The sequence below is a fragment of the Telmatherina bonti genome, assembly GCF_933228915.1.
Source record: "Telmatherina bonti genome assembly, chromosome: 7".
Classification (NCBI taxonomy): Eukaryota; Metazoa; Chordata; class Actinopteri; order Atheriniformes; family Telmatherinidae; genus Telmatherina; species Telmatherina bonti.
Window position 1 is genome coordinate 34,195,573 of NC_136625.1, and position 25,638 is coordinate 34,221,210.

The 25,638-nt window shown below is 43.2% G+C and overlaps 2 protein-coding genes across 3 annotated transcripts in view; one reads left to right on the plus strand and one right to left on the minus strand.

The window, feature by feature from the left end:
• The first annotated feature begins 666 nt into the window (after nt 1-666).
• On the plus strand, nt 667-7,460 carry LOC306758700 (UAP56-interacting factor-like). Its single transcript, XM_079244074.1, has 9 exons — nt 667-808; nt 951-1,091; nt 1,169-1,335; nt 4,431-4,579; nt 4,662-4,734; nt 4,819-4,874; nt 5,010-5,084; nt 5,161-5,287; nt 6,967-7,460. The coding sequence occupies exons 1-9, from the start codon at nt 736-738 to the stop codon at nt 7,066-7,068; spliced, it is 963 nt and encodes a 320-aa protein (XP_079100200.1). The 5' UTR covers nt 667-735; the 3' UTR covers nt 7,069-7,460.
• Nucleotides 7,461-13,509: 6,049 nt separating this feature from the next.
• Nucleotides 13,510-25,638, minus strand: part of LOC306758146 (TSC22 domain family protein 2-like) — a 40,197-nt gene continuing 28,068 nt past the window's right edge. For both annotated transcript variants that reach the window (XM_079243365.1, XM_079243364.1), the window contains 2 exons: nt 15,238-15,289; nt 13,510-15,144 (listed from right to left, as the gene is read on the minus strand). In XM_079243365.1, coding sequence (XP_079099491.1) covers nt 14,857-15,144; nt 15,238-15,289 — 340 coding nt within the window. In that variant the 3' untranslated portion in view covers nt 13,510-14,856. The remainder of the gene's footprint in view (nt 15,145-15,237; nt 15,290-25,638) is intronic.

Consider the following 25,638-nt stretch of genomic DNA (forward strand, 5'->3'; position numbering starts at 1 on the left):
TGCGCAGCGCCGAGTACGTTTGGAGTATAGACATATTATCCACATAGACGCCGCATTGTACGAGCTGACGTCTCATTGTGCCGCCATCTGGGATGGGTCTCCCATGCGCCTCCAGTGCATTTATTTGTAAGGTGTAGGTCCAACCACAACAATAATTTCACGAATTTTTACCTGATTTTTCTCATAGTTTGGTTTGTTACAAAAGTCAGAGATATTATTATAAAACACATCACAGTAAAACATTAAAAAACAAGGTGCTTTTATGTTAAAATATTTTGTGAAGTTTTATAGTTAGGGATCATTAGCATCCCTTAGTTATTCTGCTATAGGTTTAGACTGGTTAGGGACATTTCCTGATACACTGAGCTTATTTCTCTCTCTTTATCTCTCTCTCCTAAACACCTCATTGGAGTAAAATGTATCATTTGCATTTAGTAGATTCTTCACTGTGTTAACATTATTTATCAACCAATTATGTAGAGAAGTCTTTTGTTTGTGTGTTATATATCCGCGTTGTTCCACAGAAAACAGTTTTGTGGGGAAACTACGTTGAATCTCCAGCAAAACTCGAAAGCGGGGACCCATCCAATATGGCGGCAACGCTGTTTCACTCTCCAGCCCTCTATGATGCGTCTCAGTATATATTATGTCTATGCTCGAAGCGACGAGCAGCACAGCTACAAACTACTGCAGCATTTCTCTTCGTTTCTGCTCGTTTGTTGTGGCTTAAAAAGTATGAACAAAGCTGATTTCACGGCAGTTCGAGGGAATAGGCCAGTAGCTCCCGATAAAGTTGACATGTCACTGGGTAAGGTTGTCATTTTGCTGAAAGCAGCGTCAGTAATCCTGGCTAATGTTAGCTGCATGCTGCTAGTTCAGCTAGATAAATAAATCTCTCTGAAGAATTCAGGAGGGTTTGTGTATCAATAATCATGTGAATACTTTGGCAGATGACATCATTCGATTGAACAAAAGAGAGAAACAGTTAAAACGGAGACAAGCCAACGTGAGCCGCAGACCAGTCAAGAAGAAAGGCCGTTTAATGCAAGGAAAGGGGGTTTCTCAGAGGCCTGCAGGACCCCCCCAAAGAGGTAACCCCTGCTTCTTTGAACCTGCTTTTAATGTTGAGGCTGCCATGAATGCAAAGCTGTCAAATGATCCTCTCTAGGGGCTGGTGTGTCCCGAGGAGGAGCTGCTATATTAAGAAACAAGAGACTTCCTCCTTTAAATGGGAGACGACGGGGTCAAGGGGTCATCACAGGACTTGCAGCCAAGAGACCTGTTGTCCTGCTCAAAAGAGCTGGGACGCTGATCAGAGGAGGAGCTGTGAACCAGGTAAAGATTCATAAATCTGTTTATCCTGATCATTTCATCCACACAGGTCTGTTTCCTTCTGCTGTGTCATTTTCTGTCTGAATATATTCATTTTGTCATCAGACTTGATGGATTTGGATCGGGCTGTGACAATGTTTTCGATTCCGATTTTTTTTTTTTTTTTTTTTTTTTTTTTTGGGTGGCGATTCGATTTAAATTGTGATTATCAAAATTCTTCAATATTGATGATTTTTGTAGGTTAAAAACAAACAAAAAAAATGTATAAAACTTATTTTTGCAAGTAATTTTTTCTCAATTTCAGTTAGGAGAAAACAACACAGTAGCCAGACCATCAATCTGCTGCTATAATGCCCAGGAACACAAGTAAAAAGATAAATAAAAACAATAAAAAAAATGACCTAAATTTTATAGTGGATTAATTTTATTTAATTGTAAAATAAAAAATAAATAAATAAAAATAAATAAATAAATTTAAAAAAAAAACAAAAAATAAAACCACGAAAAAAAATCTATTTTAAAATTGTGAAACAAAAAATCCTGATTTTCAATTTTTCGATTCAATTTTCCCACCCCTAGATTTGGACCAAATTTGAGCAAAACAATAGGAAGAGGAGCTGTTCCTGGATCATCTTGACACTTTATCAGAAAAGTTATGAAACCAGATGCAGAACTTAGTCCTGCTTAGTCCATGCTCCAACACACCTGACTGAAACTCATAAATAGGTTGACAAGAAGCTGCTGGATCCATTTGATTTGAATCAGCTGTGTTGGTGGAGGGAAACAACAAATACCTGTTGGATACCGGCCCTCCAGGACTGGAGTTTGACACCCCTGACTTAAAGTATGACTTTCTGAAGCTTTCAGCTCATTTATGTTTCAGTAAATATTTAGCTAACTCACACATTTACTGTATTAAATGAATGTTTTCATCATTCAGTCTGACACGGTCGGATGTTTTCTGTTGGAAGTTTCACGTTCGATGAAGACTTGAGAGAAATGGGATTAAAGGTACATGTCCGCTTTGTCTGAAACATTTCTCACATCTTTTTTTTCCTTTTACTGCCGTTATTAACACAAGGTCAGCAGCTTTAACCTGCAGATGATGCATAAGGTCTCTGCTTTACTCGAAGGCAGCGGGGAGCTCAGAAATACATGACATTTGGAGGCAGATTTGTTTTTACATCTTATTTTTTAAGGCTAGAAAGTTACATAGTGCTGTTTTTAAGCATCAGATCAGCCGTGCGTCCCTCCTACTGTACCCTTTATTCAACCATCACTGGTGCATCAACCAGCATGACTTCATCAGCAACTGAGAGGACGTTTGGAAACGCTTCAGACACAAGCACATGCGTCAGGAGGAGCTACAACTCATGTTTCATCATGTTAAACAGCTGTATTATTAGAGATGTGGAGCGATGAAAATGGTTGGAATGAATCCAGCCTTTTCTGTTGTCTGGAGAGAGTTTGGCTTTGAATGGATCTCTAATGGGCCAAATGGCTACTTACTGGACGGCGTAGTCGTCGCCGGACGCGGCAACAGCAGAAGTTTGACGCACAACCTGAAGCAAAGATTCGCATCCTCCGTGTTCTCTGGTAAAACTGAAAAAGATGGAGGATATTTGAGTCAGATGTCGCATATAAATGTTGTAACAACAAGAAAAAAGATCAAAAGTAAAAGTTATCGCTGCGTGAGAATCGGGGCTACAGTGAAGACGCTGCACATTGTTGGTATTATTCTTGAATAATAAGTTGTTGTGATGATGGAAAAGTCTGAATATAGCTGATCTAATGCCGGGTTTATTCTCTTAATCAGGAGAAGATGTGGTTGACAGTAGGTCTGGGTGATTAATCGGATTTTAATCTCAACTACAATCTGGGTTTTCAACGATGATAAAAATAAAAGGGTGTGATTATTTTTCTCTCTGCAGTTTCCTCTCCTGCTGTCTTCAGCTGCTAATCGAGCGTCTCTGGCATTGCAGCGCTGTGCTGTAAACTCCTCCCACAGCCGCTTTGCTTTCATTCAGACACTGTTGCCAACTTGGCGACTTTCTCGCTAAATCTGGAGACTTTTATTGTTAAAAGCAACAAATCTAGCAACTTTTACTGGAGTTATTGGAGACTTTTCTGGTGTTTTGGCGACTGACTTGAAGGCACATGTTGTTCTGCAGTTACTGTAAGGAAGGAGCAGCGGGAGCCTCTCCCGTCCTAAAGCACTCCCAGGCGGCCAGTCTCAGTCGGCTCCACCTGCAGGTCAATGTAGAATAACTGCAGTAGGTTGTGGAAGTTCACCTAAACATAGTTTATACCATTGTCAGTGACACCTGGCTGCATTATTTTCCTATACATAGTTCGGCAAGTTAAACACTAATATCCCTTCGGGACGTTACCATAGCAACGTGTTAACCAGCTGGTTCAGATCAGCCGTCTTTTAACAGGTGAATGAGAGAAACGCGCTGCAGCCTGACAGCGGTTGTTTGGCTTAAAATGTACATCGAGGCCAACATAAAATAGTTCCTATATAAGCGGTAAAAGCAGATTAAACAACTGGAACCGTGCATTAGACGGTTATAATTCGCGACACGGAGTCTAGAAAATCATGACGTGCAGCGTTGTTTATAAATACTAGATAATTATGTTAAATACTCGAGATTATAATTTTTGTCATAATGGAGCAGCCCTAGCTGACAGGCATAAACCTTCCTCGTTTTGGTCGCAGTGCCCAGCGTTTCCTCAGAAGTTTCTTCTTCCTGTGATTTGTAACTTACTGCTGTTTCTGTTGGAAGGTTTCTTTCCATCTTACCTGCAAAGAGTCAGAAGATGATTCATCTTTCCATCTTTATTGTACAGTTATAATAAACTCCATATTCGCTTCAGATCGAAGGACTTACAGATTTTAGACGTCTGGCCTGTAGTTGTGAAAGTCTTCATATCAGATGGGATTTATTCCGGGGGATTTCATGTCAACGCTGCTCCTTTTCAGCTGATGTTGGGTCCAGATGTTCTTTGTAACAGAACCACAGATGGTTGGACATCTTCTGTTAGCGTTGGATTACCTGCTATAATCAAACGATCGTCGCTTCCTTTCCCTTATTCAGAAGACAAGACAAAAATCCAGACCGTTCGTTCAGCACTTTGAGGCCTCCTACAGGAGGCCGGAGGTCCAGAGGCGGCTCTACCGGCAGCCCGACCCACAGAGAGGCCAGACCACGGCGCCGAACAGACGGCCGTTTCAGCTGCGGCGCCGGTGAGAACATCTAAACACTCATTACTCACGGCGATGCTGAAGACGTGGCTAACCTCAAACGATCTGTTCTCTGTCGACGCAGACCCCCGCCGCCTGTCCAGCAGACCCCGAAGGAGGCACGCCAGGCCACGTTTCTTTTCCGGAGGGGACTCAAGGTTCCGACGCTGAAGACAGTTTGAATTCTCATCTGTCCGTCCAGCGGTCGCTGCATCGCCGTGACTCTTTGTGTTTCTTTACAGGTTCAAGCCCAGGTGCAGACACCAAACCCCCACATTCCTCCGGTCAGAACGCGGCAGTAAGTACTCCGACAAGGGTCCGGTTGCTCCCCTGCCTGGATCTGAAGCTGTATTTCACTGTACGAGGAAACAAAGCCGTTGTCTGCTGGTGTGGCGTGTGTACTCACGCCGCGCTGTCTGCGTTTGTCCACCAGATGGCGCTCATCGACAACCAGCAGTGGAATCCTGACTGTTTCCATCGCCAACCCCACCGCCAGGACTCAGCCCGAGTAAGCGCCTCTTTTCAGACGTTGTCATGAAAAAACACGGTGATTTGTGTTTACATAGAGCATGGTTTGTGTGCAGGCCCCCCACCGCCTGGACTCTACACCCCCCGCCCGCCAGCCCCGCCCCCGTTAAGGTGGAAACAGTGGAGAAGAAAATCCCTAAAGGAGTCCCCCTGCAGTTTGACATCAACAGCGTCGGCAAGCCGGTGAGGACGAGCTGACCTCATCACATCGGCTCGTTAAAACCAGTTCTGTCACCAGCAAACCCAGTTTAGACAACAAAACTAAAGTGAAAGCTTAATTCTCACATATTCCAAAACCAAGTTTCATCAGAACCAAAAGAAGCTCGTTTCTGCTTCACGTTTGGAACAAAATCCTCATAAATTCTGTCTCAGCTTCCTGCTTTTGCCTCCAGAACGTCCGTCCACCCGGTACTGGAAAAGTCCGGCTCCCAGTGTCGCTTTCAGAGCAGTTTCCTGTCCAAAACTCACCGTTTTCCACCTGCTTACGTGGATTTGACAGGTGTCTGTGTGGATTACTGTCACACAACTACTGCGTTTGATTGGTGCGATGGATGTAAACATGGTGACAAGAGCTAGGTCTGGGCGATTAATCGGATTTTTATCTAAATTACGATCTGGGGTTTCAACCATCATAAAACTAAAAGAGTGTGATTATTTTTCTCTCTGCAGTTTCCTCTCCTGCTGTCTTCAGCTGCTAATCGAGCGTCTCTGGCGTTGCAGCGCTGTGCTGTAAACTCCTCCCACAGCCGCTTTGCTTTCATTCAGACACTGTTGCCAACTTGGAGACTTTCTCGCTAAATCTGGAGACTTTTATTGTTAAAAGCGACAAATCTAGCAGCTTTTATTGGAGTTATTAGAGACTTTTCTGGTGTTTTGGCGACTGACTTGAAGGCACATATTGTTCTGCAGTTACTGTAAGGAAGGAGCAGCGGGAGCCTCTCCCGTCCTAAAGCACTCCCAGGCGGCCAGTCTCAGTCGGCTCCGGCTGCAGGTCAATGTAGAATAACTGCAGTAGGTTGTGGAAGTTCACCTAAACATAGTTTATACCATTGTCAGTGACACCTGGCTGCATTATTTTCCTATACATAGTTCGGCGAGTTAAACACTGTAATATCCCTCCGTTACGGGGCGTTACCATAGCAACGCGTTAACCAGCTGGTTCAGATCAGCCGTCTTTTAACAGGCGGATTAAACAACTCGTGCATTAGAAGGTTATAATGCACGACACGGAGTCTAGAACACCACGACGCGCAGCGTTGTTTATAAATACTGGATAATCGTGTTAAATAATCACAATTTCAATTTCAGTCAAAAATAATCTCGATTATAATTTTTGTCATAATCGAGCAGCCCTAGCAGATTGCAGTTTTTACAGATCACAGGATCAACGGAAGGGTTATTTATGAAAAAGAAAACATTGTTACAAGCCATAGCCGACCTACAGAAAGTACATGTCCATGTATACACAGATCATGCACCTGTTTGCAGCGGTCATGTTCACATTTTAGCTACTTTGGGATAAAACGGCGTTCCAGAGGAACCGCTGCACTACAGAGGAGGAGCTGCAGATGCTTTAAAGGACAGTAGGAAAAACCTAAACCGTACTGAAACCTCTGCAGCTTTGCTTGGTTTCACTTCAGCAGATAACGTCCCCATGTTGATGTATGGTTTCTGGAAGAAGTTTTATTCTATAAAATGGAAAGAGAAGGTTTTCCACATGTTCAGTCTCTGAAACATCTGGCAGCTTTAGTTTCTAATCAGTTCTGTTTGGTGTGACTGGAAACCCCAGAAAGGCCTTTAGGGGTTAAGATGTGCAGTTAAACCCGTTACTGATGGTTCGTCCTGGTTTTTTCTTCTCCCAGCAAACGTCGATGACTCTCAACGAGCGATTTCGGATCCTGAAGGACCAGCGCGTCGCCACGGCGCAGACCAGTAAAGGCAGCAGGTTTGTCACGGTGGGTTAGCCGTGAAGAAGAGAGGCAGGTGAAACGTGGACACTGAGACTCTTCACTGCAAACCCCCCCCCACACACACACACACACACACACACACACACACACACACACACACGGCGGATGGGATGGTGCGGACACAGAAGGCGCTGCAGTCATGGGACAAACGGGACAAAACGCGACTGTTTGGAGAAACCTCCCATTCGCTGTCCATGTTGTTGTACTGAGCTGTTTGTATTGTGGATGCTCTGCTGGGGGAGCCCCCCCCCCTTTTATGGACTGGAACTGTTAACACTACAGAGATTTTTTCACAGCAGTTCTTTCAGACAGAACTATGTATTTGCAACGATCATGTGTATTGTCGTTTGTTTTGCTTTTGGGTTTTTTTTCCAGATCCGTTTTGTAATTTCTGCCAATAAATTTCTCTAAATATTTTTTCCTTATTTTCCTCTCCATCAGCGCAGCAGCTCGCCGTACACCTCTGGTGTGTGTAGGTCTCTTTCTGACTGGAAGATAAAACCGTGTTTGTTCACTGCAGCTGCTTCACACATCTACAGGCTTCGATCGGTCTTTGCCTCCTTACAGGTGTTCAGGTCGTTCGTCGCCTCGTAGAAGTTCATTTCAGATGTATCGGGGCGTCGCCATTTACCTTCTCTAGTCCTCTGGATGCGTAATCCTCACGGAATCTGAGAGGCAAACTGATCCCAAAGTGAAGAAATGGAGGTCATCAAAACTGTTTATTTACACAGTGGTATTTTAAGAAGTCCTGAGTTTAAAATAAGTAAAATAAGTCTGTATCATGGTTTACCATGAAGGTACAGTAAGAATTTCCACCATGCAGTGCTGAAGATGGGCATAAAAACTACAAATACCATGCAGTTGTGAAAGTACGGTGGCCACCAGGGGTCAAAATTCTTCCAGAAATAAACATTAGGGCTGTAACGATATGCTTTTGTTTTGATTCGATTCCGATTTTTTGGGTGCCGATTAAATTTCAGTTGCGATTTTCAATTCTTTGATATTGCTGATTTTTGTAGATTAAAAACAAAATAAATGTATGAAACTTTTTTTTGCTTGTAAATTTTTTTTTAAATTAGAAAAAAACAACACAGAAGCCAGATCATCATTCTGCTGCTATAACGTCCCAGAAGACAAGGAAAAAGATCAATATAAACGTAAAAATGACAAATATTTTATAATGGATTATTTTTATTTGAAAAAAAATCTATTTTTTTTTCTTTAAAAAAAAAAAATCTATTTTTTTTCTTTACAATTTTTAAATCGATTTTTTTTTTAAAGAAAAAAAATAGATTTTCTATTTTTCGATTCGATTTTCCCACCCATAATAAACATGTATTTATGTTAGAGGGGATCCAGGTGCAGCAACGACAGCATCATCAGTTCATTGTGTGCATCCTTCTTCTTCTATGGTCTTTTATAACGTGTTATGAGGTGACAAGAACACGTATGTCTAAATACCTGAGCAGATGATGTCATCAGGCCGCAGCAGCAACGAGGAAATCACAAACCGTTTATAAAAGAGCACCAGACAGTTTGGTGAGAACGGTGGAGAAACCTGAACCAGCAGAATGACTTCCAAAGAAAATCTATGAAAAGTTAAATCAGGTGTAAAACTGCTTCTATTTAAAGTAGAACCTGAACTGACCAGTAAAGAAGAAAACTGGAACGCTTTTATCAACTATCCAACAGAGCTAGTGCTGCAGTTTTAAGGCTCAGAATGTTGTTTGTCCATTCAGAGACACCGTAGTAAAACAAAAAGACAGCTGCCGTTCAAGTTGACCTAAATAACTTGTTCTAGTACAGTAAGAACATAAGTTATATTAGTGAAGCAATTAGTTACCAATAGAATCAGTTTTTTTTATCAGTGACCTTTTGATCTTTTAGACACATCAACTTTTACATTTTTTTTTTTTTTCAAGGACAGGATTTAGACAAAAGTTTGTTAAAAAAAAAAAAAATTGGCCTCCGCTGTGGGAGCTGGGGTGACCTGGATCTGCTGCTGCAGGAGGGGGGCAGGTCCGTGCCCTGGCGCCTGGTTGTGGCCCTTGGACCAAGACGGTTGGGGATTGGTGTGTGTCTGTGTGTGTACATGTGTGTATGGGGTATGTATGGAGGAGAGTCGGGGTGTGTGAGAGTAGGGGAATGTGGTGGTGCAAATAGATGGGGGGGCTAGGAGTGTGTGTATGGGGGAGTGTGTTGGTGCTCGTGGATGAGGGGTAAGGGGGGGTGTATGGGGGAGTGTAGTGATACATGGTTATGGGGGTAGGCGTGTGTGTTGGGGGAGTGTTTGGGGTGCACGTGTGTATATAGATGAGTGTGAGGGTGCACAAAAAAAAATGGTCTCAGAAGTTCTACAAACTCTTCCGAGACTCTTTTCTTCCATCAAAACCGCCTTAAAGCCGGGGTAATGTTGCTCTGAGACATGTTCCTCTGGGTGAAGTGGTTCCTCGTCCTGATAGTAGTCTATACATTCTGTAATCATGAACAATAAGAAATATAGTTAGACCCCTCAGTTTACTGTAAATCTGGAGAAACTCTGACCAATTAAACCGTGGGGGTCGAATGAAAGTTTATTTCTTATATTTCATAGCTTCTTCTCCCGGCTCCCCTCCTCCCCCTCCTGCAGCGCGTACCTGATAGCCACACCTTGCATATAAACAGCGTGTTAGGATGAAAATAAAAAGTAGTGAAGAAGAAACTCGGAAGGAAAACATGGCTGAGAAAATGCAGGAAGGATTTCTCGACCTGGCTCGGTTTATTTGCCTCCTCCTGCTAAACAGCCGAGAAAGAGAAAATTGTTGGTGGAAAAAGCTGTGAATAAAAAAAAAAAAAAAAAAAATGGATCACGCAAGGAGGCAGAGGGGGAGGAGCCAAGAACGGGTACCACCTTCACATCGTGCCATTTCCCCAACATTACCTACCCCAGATTTAAAGCAATGACTAAGTAGCCATGATATATGTATGTATACAATATATAACACACACACACACAACTTTTCAGCTTTCTGTGGTATTTGTCCATCTTGGTCATGTTGAAGTAGTTCAGGATCTTTACATGTAACCCTGCTGCCTTCTGCAGCTTGATGACCACTTGTTACTGGTTAGTCATCACCAGTTTGCCAGTCTGGATGTGGAAGTAAGCTGGGAAACACGGAGTCTGAACTCTGTTCGGATGATGAGGTGTAGTAATCCATCGTCCTGGTTACGAGGCTACGTTTGCCGTACCCGCCTGCCTCTCCCACCCTGCTGCTGTTCTGGACCATCTCTGGACTTCTCTGTATCAGGGGGTCCTGGTAGACCCCAGCCTATTGGGCTGATGTGTTCCAGTTACTGGGAACCAGTAAAATAAGAGTGGATCGATGGAAATCCAAAAGCATCAAACCTTGTAGGTCTGGATTCAGAAGCGGGATCAGATCACAGACTGAGCCGACGTCTGGAAATTCCTCACCACAAGTCAGAATAGAGTTCAGCGGTGTGTGTGTGTGTGTGTGTGTGTGCCTGTACGCACCTACATCTGAACACACACTGGTTGAGAAGACAGACGGATCTCCTCCCAGATCTGGATCAGGGCATCAGTCGGCCCTGGACGGTCTGTGGTGGGACGTGTTGGGTGGAACGAGACATAAAGCCCCAGAGGAGCAGGGTGCACACTCAAAAATAGAGGTACCAGCTTGTACCTAAAAAGGTACAAATGCTTGTCGCTGGGGGTGTACTCTTTTGAGAGACATTTCTGTACCCTTCAGTTCTGGTCTATTTTTGTACCTTATCAAGTTCAACCTCACCTTATCAAGTTATGTTTTTTATGTTTTCACAGCATTAGGCCTGGTCCATGCCAATGAGCAACATTATCTTATCTTTAATCTAGAAATAATCTTCAAAAACTCAAAATACTGACCAGACATACACTTAGTTTGTAGCATCTGACCTTCATTGTCTGGTGTAGTAAATGACTGTTTAGTAGTACTACTGTCATCACTCAACTCTGCTCTAGTTTGTAACATTACAGCCATTAACATGACATTTTTCAATGCTGCAGGTTCCCTTATGGTCGAAATGGTACAAATTTGTACTTTATGTCACTTTGAACCCTTTTTCGTACTCTGAAGGTGTGCTTCTGGTCTCTTAAAGACCAGTATTGTACTTTTGAGAGAACATTTCTTTAAAATATACCTATAGGTACAGAAATGTCCTTATCTTATACCTCTATTTTTGAGAGTGCTCACTTCATTTTTCAGGTCTGCTAGACGGGCAGTCTGGTCTAAAGCATCAGACACACTCCACCCAAACATGGTCATGCACCAGGAGTCCAGGTCTCGGTGACTCTGGCTAGCACATGGAGGTCTGTGCACCATCACTGACCCACTGCCAACACTGCAAAAACTCAGCCTTAAAAAACAAGGAAAAAAATATACAAAAATAAGGTAAATGTTGCTTAAAATAAGATAAATTAGAGAACAAGAACAGAACAAGAAAACTTGGTTTGTCAAGACTTCCCAAAACAAGTAAAAATACTCTTAAAACTAGGAATCCTCTGGCATAAAAACTAAGAATTATCTTACCTTTAAAAAAAAAAAAAAGCATATGTGTACTCAGTTTAAGATTTTTAATCTTACTTAGATTTCAGTTTTTGCAGTGAAACTGGTCTTACTGGAGCATGTTGCAGGCAGACAGCAGAACTTTCTCTCCACACCGTCTCTCTAACATCTGCCACATGTTCTCCATGTGAACCTGCTCTCATCTGTGAAGAACAGGACTCCAACGTCAGTAAGCAGGTAGAACTTACACGTGGAACAGCTTCTAGAGTCGGCGTGACGTTGCTCATGTTTACAGCCAGATGAAACACATGTATGCAAAGCAAAATCAGGTATAAGAGTCCAAGAATAAAACCGTCTCCAGCTGCTGTTTAGAGACTGGCGGAACTTATTCTAGTCTGGCTGCTCCTGCTTGGAGAGATCAGGCCCATCCCATCGGATCCCACATTGAGGGGATCAGACTGCAGTCGGCGTTATGAAGAGGATCTGACCACGAAGAGCTCTGATCAGCCGGTCTCTCGTCTATCTGACCTTCTGCACACCTCCTCCAGAGCGTGGCAACCTGCTGCTTGTCCCAAGGTCCAGCTTTAAACAACGGAGCCGTTTCTGTTGTTGGAACCAAACTGAGGACTAAAAACTCATTAAAAAAATCATTTTTATTCCTCGGCTTATGAACCAGAATGATTCTGTGACGTTTAGACCTCCGTGTTGAGTTCAGGCATTTGTTTGCTGTGTTTTCTGCCGGAGGTTTTCTTCCTGTTAAAGGGGAGTTTTTTCCTTCCCACCGTCGCCGCGTGAAGCTCAGGATGGGGGATTGGATCCAAGTCATGACTCGATGAAATCGGTTGGTTTCTAATAAAGCTGAATTGAATTTTCTTGTTTTTCTAATTGGACAACATGTGTTGTTTTCAATGTGTTTATAAATGAACCTGACTCTGGGATATGCCATTGGAGCTGGACGGTGTTGGTGCAGGTCCAACCAGTAGACGTAGAGTCCTAACGCCACCTTCAGAGTCTGTTGGAGACGGTTTGAGCAGAAAAATGCACATTAATGTTCTGCAGGAGGTTGTTTTGTAGGACTCTGCCGGGTCTTTCTCCTCCTGTGGCTCCCTCCACGTCTCCACTGGGAGACACAGCATAAACTGATGTGTGAGCTGCAGACGCCGCCTGCAGCGGCGAGGACGTTGGCAGGAAGAAAACCAGACCGTCCCGTCATAAGGAAGCTAGTTGCCTCATTCCCATCTGCACAACGATGTCCATGTATGTCAGGGGCGTCCAGCTCCGGTCCCCAAGGGCCACAATCCTGCAGGTTTTTCCATGTATCCCTGCTCCAACACTCCTGACTCAAATGAATCAGTCATTGTGCAGAACTGTGTGTGTTGTGTGGTCCTCTGTGTCTTTTATTTTTCCTTTTAATATTTTTTTGGGTATTTATTTTTTAATTGTTTTACCTGTTTTTGTAATTTTCACGACATTACTATTTCATGTTATTTTTATTTAGTGGTATTCGACTTTGTGCAGCACTTTGGCAACATTGTGCTTTATAAATAAAGTGGAATGGATTGAACTTCATAGGTTGTTGAAGCAGGGATACATGGAAAACCTGCAGGACAGCGGCCCACGGCGACCGACTTCAGGCCGCCCTGGCGAATGTGGCAGCCAGGTCGTGGGAACTTGGGAACAAACCTGACTCAGGATTGTCAGACAACAAAAATGACATGTTGGAATCTGAATATTGCTTTTATTTAAATACATTAAAATTTGCAAAGTAACAAAACTATTGGCATATGAAATTCAAACACCATTTAAATGAACAAAACATGGCTCACTTCATTTTTCTGTGACTAGTGTCAGTAACACTAGGCTTATTCCAACCCCCCCACCCGCCCGCCCGCCGCCCCATTTACACTGTTCACAGACTATCTTACAATAAGAGTGCTGAATAAAAATGAGGTAAGAAAGTGGTTTGAAGATTACAGATCATGCAGAACATGCCGAACAGCAACAAAATATTGTGTGAAAAGAGGAAATAAAACAAAAGAGAACCAAAAAATACAGGTGTGCATTAAAAAAAAAAAAAAAAAAAAGGAAAATCAATTTACACAGCTTTGCATCTTTGGTTGACGTACGTTGGGTGATTTCACAGCCCCCCCCCTTCCAGCCCCGTCAGGACAAATGAGAACGAACAATGCAAGTAAAGAGGGAGAATGGCGAAACCATCTCACTTTATTAGAAACAAATCCATTTTTTCCGGCGCTGCTCTGCTGGTTTTACGCCGACGCTGGACGCCAACCTGCTGCGGCGGCGCCTGAAGAGGCTCATAATACTTTCTACTGTACAAACATTTACATTCAGTTGGGCTCCAGCGAAGAACTGAGAATCAGAGTTAGTGTTACACGTCTGTCAGGATCGTGTCGGGGTTTTTCGGCCGAACTTTCGTCGCAAAGCGTTGCTGGGAAGTGATCCGTTTAAAACACTGTGAGAAAATAAAACGCGTCAACAGGCTACTGTTTAACTTTATGAGATTGTTTGTGTGTGAAAATAGCAGCCCTGTAATAAATAAAAACACGTAGAACAGTAGAACTCAGGCGGAGGCGAGGTGGACTCCGTGGAAAAGTAATGGCGAGCGGTGCGGCGCTTCCCAAGAGAGAAAAACAAAGAAAGAAAGAAAAAAAAAAGACTCTCCCAGTTCTTTACATGAAACACCAAAGCTAAAAAATCCCCCCCCCCACTTTACCTACTTTGTCTCATTTTAAAAAAATAATCACTCTCTTGACAACCCCCCCCCCCCCCGCGAGGCGAACTCGCCGCCTGTCGTGGTCTGGGTTGCGGCTGGCTTCGGGTCACGAGGGCGGTTGGGTCGGGCAACACGTGACACACACTTCAGCCCTGAAGCTCCCTCACACACACACACACACATACACACACTCCACGTCCCTCTGATGATTGCATTAACACTGGAAAGGCCCACGGTGCAGCTGCATACACACACTCCTACTCTTGTTCACAGTCTTGCTTGCTAACTCACCCAGACACACACACACACACACACACACTCAGACACTGTACTTTGTGGTCAAGCTGGTGGGAAGAAGACAACGTTTGATTTTCTTCTTTTTAATTTCACATACACTAATTATTATAAGTTGTACTATTGGATCCTTTTTTTTTTTTTTTCTTTTAACCACCCCCCCCACACACACACACACACGCCCTTCTGTCTGCAAATCAGGAGGGAAGATGCACTTTAAGCGGAGGTGACGTTGGGTTGCAGTTGTTGGTCCAGCTGAGGCTGAGTCTGGAGTTGCTGGGGGTGCGGCGGCTGCTGGCCGAGTCCTTGCTGGGGGGGCGTGGCGCTGGAGCTGGCGGGCGACTGTGTGGACAGCTGAGACAGCTGCTCGCTGTTGGCCAGAGACTTCAGCACGGCGTTCTCCCTCTCCAGCACCGAGTTCCTCTCGTAAAGTTCCTTGATCTGCTCCTTTAAGACCTCCACCTCTTCACGCACCGCGTACATCAGATGGCTTTTCACCAGGTCCTGCCGACGACATTAACGTGTAATAACACGTGCATAAACGGGTTCTTTACACGCGCAAACAAAAACGCACGATACAACAAACTGATCACTTACCATTGCCTGTTCAATCTTGTTATCAATGGCAACGATGTTGCTTCCAGAGGCACTGCGGGAGGAAAGAAAGTCAGAATGAATCACAGTTTCAGGATTTGTGTCAGCTGAAAAGCTCCAGGGAGGAGGGGGGGGTTATTTCCTCTCCTTTCCTGCTCTCATGACTCTGAAAAATGATCAGTGCAGATAAAACAACACACTTTAAAGTGCTCCCTCTTAAAGCAGGAGAGTGTAAGACAGTAACAGCAGTCGGGTCAGGTGTGGGACTACACGACCCGGTCTTCCTCCGCACACCCCACGTAGGTCGGCTCAAATCCGGGTCACGCTGGATTCCTCAAACTTGTCTCATTTCAGCAAAACAAGCATCCAGCAGATCAAACAGCTGCTACTAAAACCGCTTTCCATCCAGTTAAACGCGTTTTCCGCGCGTGCGGCAGATGGGAGCGACGCGGCGGGCGCTTGCTTCTTTACCTGCCGCGGAAGCGGCGGCAGCATGCCGCAGGCGGAGGCGCGTCCAGGCGGCAGCGCGGCGGCGCGGCAGAGAGCGTGCACCGCATGGCGCCGGGGCTCCAGCGGCTGACAGAGAGCCGGGAGCGCAGAGGAGCCGCTTCCAGACGGGTCCCGCATTTAGAGGGAAACACGAGCCGAGAGGAGAAAGTCTGACGCGCCTGACGTGACTGCTGGCTCCACCCACGTCACAGCTGATCACCCAGTAAACTGGTCCATCTGTGGGACATCTGTTGCGAAACCAGGCGTGGAAATATCACAGTGTCCTCCGCCTGAGAGCGCCACGGCAGCCTGACTTCACTGTGGTGATGTTTTTACTTCAAATAAAAAGCTGCAGCTTGTTTGACGTGTTTTACATTCATATCTAAGTTTTTGTTTTTATTTTCTAACAGGAAATATTAAGAAAACGATTTTCACGTTGTAGGGTTACAATCTGGATCAATAAAACGGAATGACCAGGAAAACAAATGTTTAACAAAATGCATGTTGTGTTCAGGGGTTAAAGGAAAAATCATCCCCAGGAGGGGCCGGCTGGTTAGGTTGAAGCGGGTTTGGAAAACTGGCAATAAATGTTTTGCCAGTTGTGCTCATATTTATTCATACCCTTTCATTAAAGAAGGGGGAAAAAAACAAAACAGCTGCCTGTAAAATAAGCTGAAATTGACTAAAGTAATAATAAAACTTTTATGAAAATCATTACATTATTTTCTAATTCTGGTTCAATAGAATTTTTTTTTTTTTTTTTGGAAAAAAGCAAACAAATAAGATAATTTATTACATATTACATCACTAATAAACTAATATTTGGTTGAACAATCCTTTAATGTTTCCGCTCCAGTCAGGTGTTTTCTGTTCCTCTCAGTCAGACTTCTGCACCTGTTGACAGGTATTTTGTCCCACTGTTCAACAGAAAAGTGCTCTAATTTGTCCAGGACCAATTTGTTTTGTTTTTTTCTTTCTTCAACTCAATGAAATGAAAAACAGTGTCTTATATTATTAAATTATATTTTTGCACATTTTTAGCCATTATTCCTTTAAGTCTCCAGTTACTTGAGTGACTGTTGTAAATTCAGCTTTTTCTTTAATGAAAGGGGATAAATACATATGAACACAACTGTGTGTGTGTGTGTGTGTGTATATATATATATATATATATATATATATATATATATATATATATATATATATATATATATATAGCAGGTCTGGCTACTGTGTTGTTTTATCCTAACGGAAATCAAAGAAAATGGCGAGCAAAAACAGCTTTGATGGGTGTCTGTCGTTCTGCCACACACAAGTACTATGTTTGATCGTTGTGATGGATGTAAACATAATGACAAGTTTGTACGGGGCAATTAAATTTTAATCTCAATTACGATCTGGGTTTTCATCGATCATAAAAATAAAAGGATGTGATTATTTTTCTCTCTGCAGTTTCCTCTCCTGCTGTCTTCAGCTGCTAATCGAGCGTCTCTGGCGTTGCAGCGCTGTGCTGTAAACTCCTCCCACAGCCGCTTTGCTTTCATTCAGACACTGTTGCCAACTTGGTGACTTTCTCGCTAAATCTGGAGACTTTTATTTGTTAAATTTAGAGACTTTTGTTTTGGCGACTGACTTGAAGGCACATATTGTTCTGCAGTTACTGTAAGGAAGGAGCAGCGGGAGCCTCTCCCGTCCTAAAGCACTCCCAGGCGGCCAGTCTCAGTCGGCTCCGGCTGCAGGTCGATGTAGAATAATTGCAGTAGGTTGTGGAAGTTCACCTAAACATAGTTTATACCATTGTCAGTGACACCTGGCTGCATTATTTTCCTATACATAGTTCAGCCAGTTAAACACTGTAATATCCCTCCGTTACGGGGCGTTACCATAGCAACGCGTTAACCAGCTAGTTCAGATCAGGCGTCTTTTAACAGGTGAATGAGAGAAACGCGCTGTAGCCTGACAGCGGTTGTTTGGCATAAAACGTACATCCAGGCTGACATAAAATAGTTCCTATATAAGCGGTAAAAGTGGATCAAACAACTGGAACCGTGAATTAGACGGTTATAATGCACGACACGGAGTCTAGAACACCACGACGCGCAGCGTTGTTTATAAATACTGGATAATTGTGTTAAATAATCGAGATCTCAATTTCCGGTAAAAATAATCGTGATTATAATTTTTGTCATAATCGAGCAGCCCTAACAGGAGCACGATGTTAGCTAACACAACGCTGCTAGCGAAGAAGCGAGCTGCAGCCTGCTGAGTTGTGGACGTGCAATCGTGTTAAACTCATGACATGCTGGCTTTTTACATTCCTCCTTTTCCTTTATTCTCTTTTCATATATTTGTACTTCATTAGCATTCAGAGCCGAGCAACGAGATGTTAATTATGTTATTAACATGTGTTATTATGCTAATAACGATATTATTAACAGATGCTCGTTAAAACTAAACAGTTTCATAAAAAAACAACTAATGTCTTACAATCAAATAATAATTTACAGATAATCACCCCTCCCTGCTTAATTAAGGCAGATATTGCATCAGAGCAAAAGATACTGCTCATTGTCTGTGATGTTGAAAGATAATTTCATGTATTTTGACCCTCCGAGTGGTTAAACAGCACAAATTTCTCCCTGCTTCGCCTGAATTTTCCAACCCATTGGCTATATAAATGGAGAAATAAGAAACTGTCACTAACTACTCTCACACTGGGGCAAAACGAGCCTGTTTCTTTAAAACCCAGAGCACACGCCGAGCATAATGCTTCATTAACTGTTAATAATAACTATTTCTAACAACCACGGGTTGCCCTCTGAAATTCTTGCCCTGTTAAAACAATATGAGTCATGGAGATTAATGCCACTGTGTGGTAGGAAGACGCCTTGAAGCGCAGAGTCCTCCCCCTCCTCCCCCCCCGGGACATGATGTTCTCTTCCTAAAGGCCATCCGATTTCAGCGTGAGAGGAAGCACTCAGTTGATTGTTATCAGCGAGCTGTACCGGCGAGGAATGTTCCCCATACCTCCGCTGCCATGAAGCCCCGTCACTCACAGCGCCGCCTTTGATCTGTCGGATACGATGACGTGTGATTGGCAGCTACATGCCAGAGCGCGCTGCATCTCCATCACAACAACGGGGATCAGTTCAACAAAATACAGCTGACGACAAACGTCTGTCACTTCGGGAAATAAACGACAAAGACTGTACATCTCAGGACTGTGTACTCCAAGTATGTCCCTCACACACCACATTATGCGACCCCCTGAAGAGTGGTTTCATAACCCCGAGTTGTAAAAAAAAAAAAAAAAAAAAAAAAAAAAAAAAAAAAAAAAAAAAAAAAAAAAAAAGTACAAACCGCAACTTCACCCCATGCCAAATGTGTGTTCAATTTAGAAGAGGCGTCACACACAGACCCCTCCTAAAGTTTTCCTCCCTAACATGAGTCTTCAACAGGCCTGTGTCTGGAGGAATCTCTGGCTCTATAAAATACACCCTGAATGGACTCTCGGTTACACCCTTCTTGCTTTACTGGTGACTTCAGACTGTAAAGAACATTAAAAACAAGCTTCATTATCAGTCCGTTCTGTTCTGACTTGCTTTCTGAAACCTACATTTAGACGTACACACATTCCCGCAAGGCCAATCTGAAGGAAAGCTTTGTCATTTGGTGTCAAAGAGCTCATGATGGGTTTCTTAAAAGCTGCCAATCTCTAAATCCAATAATTGCTGCTGTGTTTGAGGGAAAAAAGGACCTGCTAATAAAAGTGAAGGCAGTTTGTCTTCTTCAATCAGCTTATTCACGTCAGGAATGTTGTGTGTTTTATCCACGCACACGTGGACGCATTTCTTCCACAAGCAGCTGACAAATCCGCTTTCATAGAGACATGTTTAGATGTTTTAATCATAGCAATTTCATCACGAGAAATCAAACAATTTATGTAACAATTATCCTGATATGCAAACATTGTTTTGGAAAAAGCACCTGGTAATGAATGCTAGTAATGCTAATGCTAGTAGGGCTAAACGATTGATTGTTTTTGTACTGGGTATGGTTACATGGTGTTTTTTTTAAATTTGGAATTAATAATTCTGAATTAAATAACTCGGAATTATCTTACGAGTTTACATGAAGACAATAATTCCAAATATACGTTTACATGAAACACGTCCTCACTTAAAGAGCGGCGGGTTGGGAAGGGTTCTGATTGGACAGAGAGTGCATGTGACGTATGGCGTATACCCGAAATAAACAAAGTCGGTTCCCTGCTTCTCGTCTTTTCAGTCGTAATTTGTAAAAACTACATAATAAGTACCAGTTTCGCTGCTATTTTTTTTTTTTTTTTTTAAAAATACATGTGAAGTAGCAGCTCAACACCAGCATACTACTTCACTTTCTGCAGCAACTGAGAAGGAGAAGAAAGACCACCGAACACGGGAGGCAAAACAACGCGCGTCATTGGGACAGGACAAGGTAACGAGCATGCTCAGAACGACCGGAATTAACTTAGAGCGTAATTAAGGCTTACATGACAGAGGAATTAAATAGATCGGAATTAAAATGTGATAAAACCAGACACTTGCATCGCAATTAAGTTTAATTACCATTAGGAATTAAGTGTTTACATGGTCATTTTTAATCAGTTTGAAGCAGAATTAACTTTTATTCTGAATTAAACAGGAATTAAAACTCCTGTGTAAATGCACAGATTGAAAGCACAAGTCAAGTGGTTCACTTGCATATAAAACAAGTCTGATTCAGGTTTCACACCTGCAGCTTTCACGGCTTTATAAATCCACTTAGTTCAGATGTATTTCCAGTACGATCCTCATGAGTCCGATCAGGATTCTGCTCTATCTGAGCCTCCGATATGTTTACATCAAACTTGTGTTGCATTTTGTTCCACACACTGGCTCATTATCCTCTCTGCCACAGCTGGTGTGCAGCAGGGCAGAGGCAGAGAGGAACGAGTAAATGGGTGTTTGTGCAAAACTGCGGCGAACGTGAGTAACTTTCCTTCTTGAGTGGGTTTCTCACCCATTAGGGATCCGAAAGTCATCCCTTTCAAAGTCATTCAATCTCGAAATTTGACAAAAATGGGGGGGGGGGGGGCGTGTAGCAGAGTGTAGTAGAGTCGCACAATCGCGGTTTTCAGCTGACTAACAGCACAACATAGCTTTAGCCCGCCTACCTCCATTAGCAGGTTAGCTCCTGTTAGCTTCAGGTTAGCTCAGTTACCTCTTAGCTACAGGCAGGTCACTAGATGTCAATCATCCACCATGACGCTCACAACCCCCCTCTCAGCTCCACCTCCTTGCCAAAATTTCATTGTGAATTAGTTTAATTTATTTGAAAAAGAAATGGATTTTTTTTTACAAAAAATTTATTCTAAAATTGTGAAGCAAAAAAATCCAGATTTTCGATTTTTCGATTCGATTTTCCCACCCCTAATAGCTACTGAACGCTAAAGACTAAATAGAAATGTAACAGCATGTGTGGATGACAATGGTAACAATGTTGTGTTAGTTAGCACCCAGCCCTCACTGAAGATGAGCCGAAGATGTGGGGGGGGGGGGGGGGGGGGGGGTTAGTATTTGTGCTTGAAATGCCCATCCCTTCCTCCAAATATTCAGCAGGGGTGCAATGTGGAAACTAGATCAGTTACAAGGCCGCTCTGCCTCGCTTCGCTTGGCCTTCACCTGGAGTCTCCATCTTTTCACGCCAGCTGAACATTTAGAAACCTCATTGTTTTTTGTTTGTTTATTTGGACACTCAACGTCTCCAGAATACAAGTGAGGTGTGTTTATAAAAGAACTGCTGTCCACTGAATGTAACAACCTCTGACATGCAGGCTGCGTTACTGGATAAGAAGACAACGCTGAAACCCAGTTGGTCGGCTCTGGACAGACACGTGCAGAACAAAGGCTAAACCAGGAGAGAAAAGTTGAAATTTGGTTTACCAAAGTGCTTCTAGGGAGAGTAATTTAAAGGAAATTTTGATCCAAACAACATTTATTTGCACTATTATCTCATAAATCTGTTAGTCTATAAATCCCAGATCGTGATTTGTCATATTCAGACTATTAAGTCTCATGTTTACCATCACATAAGCCTGAAAGTTGCTGCTTGGCCTGACAACTCTGAATGACCTCACTGCTGGTAAAGTGGCGAGGCTGGCAGTGGAGAAGTTTTTCCTCCAGCTGTTTTCAGAGGAGGAGGGAGAGAGGTGGAGTTAGGACTACTGTAATCACATCAGGGAATAAGAGGAAAGCTGAAAACACTCGTCAGTACCGTCAGTGGGACATGTGACAGGCAAGCGATAGATCTGTAACTATGGAGACTGGAAAACATCAATAATACAATAATTGTTCCCAAGGAGCCAGATGGATGTTTATGGCGGTTCGAGCCAAGATTTGGATGCTGAACTGTAGCCCTGCTTCCTCCAGTCACACTGGGTGAAATGATTCTGTTAAGTCATGACGGTTTGGGCAGATACTCAGCTACACTGCAGCAAGCAGGAATAACAGTCGAGTCAAACCCATATTAGGACACCATCTGGTACTCCAACTAGGACTTCCAAGAACAACTGGCACTGGGGAGGAGCAGGAGGAGGAGGAGCGGGAGGAGGAGGAGGAGGGGGATTTTGGAAACCACAACAAGACTTGAGTGGTGTTTTGGAGCTCTGCTTCAGAGCAACGCTTGTGAACTTGCTTAGGCTTTTTCATTAAAGCAATTTGAGCACCTGACCTCCAATTAAACCTCGTTGAGAACACTGAATTCTTCAGCATTAGGAAGCAAACAGGAAGTAAGAGCTAAAGTGTGTGAGGTCGGACCCCCTGAGCCAACTGGCCGAGCTGAAACTAAACAGAATGCCAATCAGGGTTTCAACTTACTCTGGCTCAGGTTTTGCGCAACCCCCACTTCTGTAAACTTCACCTTCTGCATCAACAAGCCTGACATTTATAACCTCTGCGCAGAGTTGGGCATTTCCCAGACAGTTAGCTGTAAACTGGGAATGTCAATAAAAAGTCCATTAGAGGCAGGAAAATTTATACAGATGGAAGGTGGACATGTGGAGCAGAGAAGATAAGGGACTCATCTGGGAATGAAGGAGCTGTCATTCCCATGCTCCTGGCAGAAATGCAGCCAGAGGTTTCCTTCTGCAGCTGAGTAAATTCACCACCTCAGATACGAGCAGGCGACTCCTGATCACATGTCGGAGGACGACAGGTACACATACAAGATGCTTAAATACCACTGATTTGAAGGGAAAGATTATGCTCTTAATCAAAGCAAGCTTGATTTTTCTCTGATGTGCAGGATGTACAATTTAAGACCAAGTCATTTCCTCTGTTTAATGCAAAAATTACAACTAGGCAGGGAAAAAAATAAAAACCTCTGAGCGCATTAAAGTACATCATGTCAACACCGGAGACTAAATCCATTTGTTCAACTGCCTGGTAACAGAAACATCTCATCAGCCAATCACATGGCTTCAGCTCCACACTGCCATGACATTTCCGTGCGTAACTGCTTCCTAATGCTGAAAACTGCAGACAATAGGGCTGCAACTAACAATTATTTTAATAATCTGTAAATAATTTTTTCGATTTGTCATGATTATTTCTATCACACCCACCATCTGTACTTCCAGTTGATGCAGCTCTTTTTACAGGTTCCAGTATGTTTTACCCCACTCTCTTCATCTGCATCATATGAATGTCCTCCTGATTCCCAGTCAGTCACAACATAATGTCCTAAACTAGTTGAATATCAAATTTAAGCTTAACAGCTTAGTACTAATTTATTTTGAAACATTCCAACTTGCCTACAGTGTCATATCTAAGCTGTACAGAATTTGCCTCAAAAGGAAAACTAAATAAAATATTTTAACATCCTAATTTTCGTAGAATTGCAATAAAATGATTATTTACATCTTGAAAAAGCCTATTTTGTATGTAAACAAGGTCCAGAATCCTTTAAAACATTCATGAATCCAAACGGTGATCCGGATCACCACCATAATTAAATCACCTCTTCCTTTTCACATTTCCAACAACTCCTGAAAATTTAATGAAAATCTAATCATAACTTTTTGAGTTATCTTGAACACAAACAGATAAACGGCGGTAAAAACAAAACCTCTTTGGCGGAGGTATCAACAGCACATCACTACTCGCTAATGCTAACTTTACCATCAGGAATGCTGGAAACCATGACTGTCGTGCTGCCGTGGTTACGCCAACTCTGCGTGGCAGACGACACATTTCACCTGTTTGACACTTTGTTTAGCGTGAAATATCCTCAAACTTTGGAAATAGGTTCCGCTGCTGTCAGTTTCTTCTTCATTGTTTTAACAAAGACACTGCACAAAATGACAATCCTGCACCCAGCACTTCCTGTGGTGCTTTGCGTCATTTGCTTGGTGTTTAGAGTTCTTTTACTGTCTGAAAAGCCGTGGTTGGTAAATGGCGTTAAGTTGGCTGGCGCAGCGTTTTATTAGCAAAGCTGTTACAGCGTTTATAACACGACACGTTGACAATGAAAATTTGCATTGATGAATTTTCATTGACGACATTGTTGACAAATCGCAGATGAACTCAGGAACTTGAGTGAAATAATGTTGATTTGTGGCCTTTAAGTTCAGCAGATAGGTCCGTATTAAAATGATTCCTAAAACGACTTCTTCTGTCTGTATCGTGACTCTTTTAAGCCTCTCTGCTTTGTGCTCATCTGTTAGGAAACCTACAATGGACATTACTGCACTCTGAAGACTACAACCTGAATGAAGCGTGTGCAAAATTATAACTTCGTTAGTAATTTTTTTTTTTTTTTAAATTAACTTTTGCTCTGAAATTTTCACATTTTTTGGGTGGGTAAATCTTTCCAGCAAAGATGCTTTTCCCTCAAATTAAACAGGAAACTCTTTCTATCCCGCTCATCATCAGTTCCCCCTGGATCCTCGCCCAGCTGATGGGAAAGGAGCGGACCCAGTCATGCAGACATGGTGAAGTTCATGCAGAGCATCACTGGGTGACTTTGAACGCAGCATGGTTGTTGGTCTGAGTGTTTACTGGGATTTTCACACACAACCATCTCCAGTGTTTTCAGAGAAGGTCTAAAGAGGAGAAAATTTCCAGCAAGCAGCAGTTGTCTGGACCAGAATGTCTGGTTGATGTCAGAGGAGACTGGACAGACTGGTTGGAGATGATAAAAAACAGCCAACAGGAAGTAAAACAAGCACTGGTTCCAACCAGTACGCAGAGTATCATCTCTGAACACACAACACGTCCAGGTCGCCACATCTCAACCCAAGAGAGCATCTCTGGGATGTGGTGGAACGATGAGTGCATTTGCAGACTGAGCTGATGTTCTGGTGATGTACTGGGTTTCTGCAGGGGGTAATGGTGATGTACTGGGTTTCTGCAGGGGGTAATGGTGATGTACTGGGTTTCTGCAGGGAGTAATGGTGATGTACTGGCTTTCTGCAGGGGGTAATGGTGATGTACTGGCTTTCTGCAGGGGGTAATGGTGATGTACTGGGTTTCTGCAGGGGGTAATGGTGATGTACTGGGTTTCTGCAGGGGGTAATGGTGATGTACTGGGTTTCTGCAGGGGGTAATGGTGATGTACTGGGTTTCTGCAGGGAGTAATGGTGATGTACTGGCTTTCTGCAGGGGGTAATGGTGATGTACTGGCTTTCTGCAGGGGGTAATGGTGATGTACTGGGTTTCTGCAGGGGGTAATGGTGATGTACTGGGTTTCTGCAGGGGGTAATGGTGATGTACTGGGTTTCTGCAGGGGGTAATGGTGATGTACTGGGTTTCTGCAGGGGGTAATGGTGATGTACTGGGTATCTGCAGGGGGTAATGGTGATGTACTGGGTATCTGCAGGGGGTAATGGTGATGTAC